Source organism: Vicia villosa, linkage group LG2 (genome assembly GCF_029867415.1).
Source record: "Vicia villosa cultivar HV-30 ecotype Madison, WI linkage group LG2, Vvil1.0, whole genome shotgun sequence".
Taxonomy (NCBI): Eukaryota; Viridiplantae; Streptophyta; class Magnoliopsida; order Fabales; family Fabaceae; genus Vicia; species Vicia villosa.
In genome coordinates, this window is record NC_081181.1 from 112,364,237 (window position 1) to 112,369,939 (window position 5,703).

The 5,703-nt window shown below is 32.2% G+C and overlaps 1 protein-coding gene across 1 annotated transcript; it reads right to left on the reverse strand.

The window, feature by feature from the left end:
* Nucleotides 1–2,317: 2,317 nt before the first annotated feature.
* LOC131649807 (inactive poly [ADP-ribose] polymerase RCD1-like) lies at nucleotides 2,318–5,439 on the reverse strand. Its single transcript, XM_058919565.1, has 7 exons — nucleotides 5,333–5,439; nucleotides 3,849–4,873; nucleotides 3,499–3,740; nucleotides 3,274–3,338; nucleotides 2,823–2,966; nucleotides 2,649–2,744; nucleotides 2,318–2,450 (listed from the first exon to the last, which is right to left on the reverse strand). Exons 2-7 carry the CDS (start codon nucleotides 4,850–4,852, stop codon nucleotides 2,403–2,405), a joined length of 1,599 nt encoding a protein of 532 aa, XP_058775548.1. The 5' UTR covers nucleotides 4,853–4,873; nucleotides 5,333–5,439; the 3' UTR covers nucleotides 2,318–2,402.
* Between the last annotated feature and the right edge of the window lie 264 nt (nucleotides 5,440–5,703).

A 5,703-nucleotide genomic window follows, 5' to 3' on the forward strand; every position in this document is an offset into this window, starting at 1 on the left:
ATGATTCTACTATTTTCCTGCTACTAAATTATCTCTACTATTAATATATTTCTACTATTAGTATTGCTCTCTATTTTACTAATTCTTTCATTTATTCAAGTAGTTTCGTTTCTGTTATAATACCTCTGCTATGCTACTAGCTCTGCAATTTACTATTAACTTTGTAATGTATTACTACTAGTTACAGATAACTCCTATCATTGATGATCATTCATTTTATCTAAAGCAATCCTTCAATTATCACATAACCTGGCACACAACTGTGCCCCTCGACACACAACCCTCTCTAGGGTGCCGCTCGGTACAACACCTGTGCCCATCGGCACAATGTGTTCATACGCAGACTTCAGTTTGCTTCTTAACACTAACGCATACCCAATAATTCCATAGATCATTAGCATAATCACAACGGCATGATACAACACAGTAGTACAACAACTATATCAACATGAGATAATTCCCAACAAATAGATTCATTTATTGCAGAAGCAAATTATACAGATAATTCAGAAACAACCACAACATGGTAACACACCAATTCAGAAATAGCTACACAATTATACATACAAAGCAACAATTCTACACAGCCCAATTCCTACATACTATTCATCATAATTCCCATTATAGAGTCAGAACCTCACATTTACCTTGGATTGAAGGTTGCTCTTGAACTCTACTATGAAACCTAACTTTTTTTGCCTCTTTTCCCTTTTCTCTTCTTGCAACTTCTCACGATCAATTCTCCAAATCCCTATTAATTAATCTAATTCTACTTATTTAACTTAACCTTATAATTTTATTATTCCTATTGGGCTTAACTTCCACACCGAACCTTTACTATAACCAACCACCTAAACAAGCCCAACAATTGATCTTATAACTATTCTAATATTATTGCTACTACAAATCAACTGAATAATCAACTAATAACAACATAGAAACATATCACAACATTTCACAACATTTCAATAAATAATTCGAAAATAATTTAATTATATAATTAATTAAATTAACGGGCGTTACAAATGGAATCTTCTCCATGCTCACCGCACCAATTTGTTGTAACAGAGTGTCGTCAAGAACAAACCAAAACTATGAGTTTCTTGAACAAACAGAAGAAATCCTATTAGGTTTTTCCAAAAGAGAGATAAGAGAGAAAAAGAAGAAAATAAGGATTGGTTGTAACTGTTTTTCTAATCACTTTCTCTATTAGGGTTTACAACTTACAAGTGAATAAGAACAATCAACCTCTCTCAACAACCTGAGAGAACTAGTCTATATATAGACTACTAACTTAGGCTACAAAATAACTTAAACAGTTGGACTTAACATACAGGCCCAATTCGACACGCTAACAAAACTAACATATATTGATTAATGCATGTTAGAAAAATTTCGGCTACAACACGCACTATTCTAACAGCAGCATGCGAGCATGCTTCAACCTCATGCTTAATCCATGTCGGACCAAAAGCTTCACCTTATCGAGACTAGAGTTCGATCCAATATTCAAAAAAAAAATATCATGACTTAAAATGAAAATGCAACACTATCAAGTCTTTTAAAAATCAATTCTTTAAATATGAAATATTCATGACTAAATCATGATTTAAATTGTTGTTGATATATTCTTTAATGGGAACTTGTGAATTTTTGAATCAGCTTTCACAATGATAGTTACAAAAATACTTTATATTGAAACTATTTTTGGAGCATATCATGTAACATAATTCACATGATCTCTGTTGTTTAAGCTAATTCTTAAATCCTAGTCAAGTTAAACTTATGAATATTATAGTATGAGAACTACCAAGTTTTATCAACTGAGTAATTATAATATAAATGAAAAAAAAAGCATAAAAACCAAAAGCATAGAAGAGTGATGTTAAATGTTTTAAAATAGAATTTGGATATAGTTAGAGAGAAAAAAAAATATTATTTAAGCTCACTCTCAAATTGGAAAAATTAAATTTACAGAGATGATATTAAAGAGAGTCACAGATGCTAGATGATTTATGAAGAAATGACAGAAATCAAAATAACGAAAAATGATATATTCTTAAGACACCTTTTTTGTTTGAATAAGCAAAATTATTATCATTAATAAAAAAAAAAAGTCATGTCACAGGTGGTGTAAGACTTCCAATTATAGTATTTATTACATATGCTCTTTTATTTTCATACTACATGTTTTTCTTTGTCACAATACATATGAATTTAAGTTCTCTGATAAGCTTTTAGAAAATACCAAATGATGAACCTTTACTTGCTCTCCTGCTTAACTATTAACACTTCACACACCTTCATAACCATGGCAATAACTATCTCCCAATAGAAAACAATATTACAACTTCATGTTGACAATAGTTAACTTCTCCAAGTGAAAGATTTCCACCTCCTTATTATAAATTTTCGGTTACACCGTCATCTAGGTCATCATTTGATGCTCTCTGCAAAAAGTGAGTTAAGCATTAGGAGGCATAATCAAATTTCAAAAGATAGTTCTTATTATTTCATGATGAAAAAGTTGAGCATAATATTTGCAACTGCAACTTCATATTCATTCGTTGTATGGTATTAACACAACACAAGAAAATGCATCATACTTCAAAGCCAAATTAAATTTTTAGAATAAGAAAATTCAGTACCCTGTATGGAAGATTAGTTATTGCAGATCTCATTATATTGTCTCCAACAACCAATCGCACCTTCAACACAAGATCCTTACGGGAAATCTTCTTTTCCTGCATAAGTTCAAAATGATGCATTAGCGATATTTCATGAGATAGGACATAGGCTTATGTTGCAGCTACTTAACATACCATGAATTGTTCGTAATGTGCCTTTATAAGAAGCATCTCATTTGGAGAAACCCTGCTTCTTATTGCAGCAAACAACATCGGAAATTTAAGCCAAGGCGATGTTGGACCTCTTCGAGTGTTAGTCAGCACACCATCAGCATTTACCTAAGGCATCTCACAAATCAATTTTTTTGGATAAAGGAAGTAAATAAAAATTATAGGAATAAAAACCATTAAACAAATCTCAAAAAATAAAATTTTTGAAATGTTGCTCCATGGATTTTAAAGTTATACTAATAGGTCTAGCATTGACAGTGTAACCATAAACAAAGACATATTTGATCTAATGGTAAAAAAGAGTTGTGCACCATATAACACCCAACTCAGTTCACTTATGCGTGTTATAATAAGCCGTATTTTACATAGAAAGCTAGGAAAACATAAAATGCAAAACACATATGAAATAACTTACAGTATCCGATATAGAAGAGTTATTCCCAGAAACAACATTCATAATCTCATTCGATCGTTCATTTCCTGTAAGAAAACATAAAGTTTTGTGATCAACTTGATTTGAAAGAAATAAGAATCATACTATAGCCTAGAAGACTAAACAACAAGTTATTTTGGCAATACTAATTATTAATGCCAAAATGTACAACACAGAGAAAATTTTGCTTAAGGAATAATACATCACCTTCAGCATCCAAAGAAGCCTTGAAGCTGACAACAAATTCTTGATAAATATGAGTGTTCATATTATTACTCCAAACCACGTAGTATTTTGGATGTTCTATGTCATCAACCCCATTATCATATTCGCAACCTCTAGGACGAATCTGATTATTTCCACGACGAAGATGCTCCATGTTCCCCATTATCACACGACAAAGGATCAAGTGCTTAACCCCGTTTTCGTCAGCATCACAGTAAGGGACACTGTAAATATAGGAAAATTGAATCCACTTAGCATTCCAACCAAATAATCTATAGTAATATGGAGATAATAATGTATAAAGTAAATGAGATAATGATATGTAAACTTACCAAGCATAAGGGTGGGTAATAGCAGCAAGATGAATCCCAAATCCGTATATGCACTTAGACGAAGAAAGTGCATTGTGGTCAAGCCCATTTTGCATTATTGTAGACAGTTCCTCTTTAGAACATGCAAGCCAACCGTATCGAACATTAGCATCCCCGTGAATTCCTTTAGTGATATCAGCTTGCTTCTGGAATAACTCCAGTCGCGCTTGCGTTGAGATGCTTGAGTTGCAGTAAATATCGACGATGTCATCATCATTAACGCCGAAAGTAGTCATTCCTGTGAGAAATAGATTACGTACATAATCTACATCCAACTCTCCATATCCTGGTTCAGTATAAGCATTTAAATCTATTTCTCTGTCTTGGTTAGGAGTTTCCCCAATGTTTTCATTTTCCACTTTGTTAGTGGTATCATGACCATTAGCATCTACATCCATAGCTAAAGCATTAGACTCTCCACTATGCTCCCCCAACTTGGAATCATCCACCTCATTTAATTCCCCACCCTCTTGTTCGCCTATGTTATTAGGTTCTTCATCAACACTAGCAAAAAGTTCAGGGAAAAAAAAACTCCCAGCCTCATCAATCCAAGCAATGGGTTGTCGCAAACCCGTCTTCAAATTCATATTACACATATGAAAAAAGTACATCACAAGATTCTCACCGTCCAACTCTACCTCCGCGGTTGCCTTCTTGGTTTCAAAATCCTTCTTAACCAATTCGACAACATGTTCAGGATAGTCTAACCACTCACCGTTTTGATAGAACATCAACCGTTTGAGTAACCCACTTTTCTTATAGTTCATAGAATACTTAACCAGGAGCCTTGAAATACCAGGACCAGATTCAGCTGTTTGGCCCTCATCTCCTACTAAGCTCATTTGTTCGACAAACAAGTTTGTTGGTGTCGAAAGTTCAGCCAAATGTGCCAAGCATTGGATAGCCATATTTCTCTTTTCATTGAGTGTAGCTTCATCCAATGCGCTTGCAGAGTTGTATGCCATATCTATCTGCTAGATGAATACCTATACACTCACAAACTCAAATCTAAGAATTCAAAATATAATTATAAGTATCTAACTAATAAAATATACCACCAAAATAATCAATAGAACTCAAGTTATATATTAAATCCAACATAAAAAGCTTTACACAAACAATTTAATGAACATGATGATGCCAATTAGTTTGTGCAAAAGTTATTTAATTCTATACCAAATAGTTGCAACGATTAATTGTCATTTGATCATATCATGATACTAAAGATACTCTCATGAAAAAAACCAAAAAATTGTAATCAAAATTTTGAGAAAAAATTAATTCCACATCAAAATCACCCCAAAAATTGATGAAAAACAAAAAAGTAAACCAATAAACTAAAACAAACACAAAAATGAAAATTCAATAATTTAAACTAAATGAAAAAACTAAAAACAAAACAACTAAAAACTAGATAATTAACAAAGACAAAGCTTTGAAATTACCTGAATGTAGGAACTCACAACTGTATGTGTTTGATAACTTTAAAATTGTGCATTTAATTGAGAACTAAGGGGTCCTATTTATAAACCCTAAAACTATAAGATTTCACTAATTGAATGAATGTGACCGAGCCATGAAATGGAAAAAAATTGAATAGTAGAGATTTCCATCTTTGAATTCAACGAACACTTGTATTTGGCCAACTAGTTTTATTTTTCTGAGTCAGCACTTATCCGGTTTTTTAAAAGTTTGTCATACCATAAGTTATTTTCTTTAAATGTGAAATGCATAAATGGCTGTTTGTTAGAATTTCCTAATTCTAATTGTTTTAAAAATGATAAATTTTATAGAAAAAATGCATTAATGGTTGTTT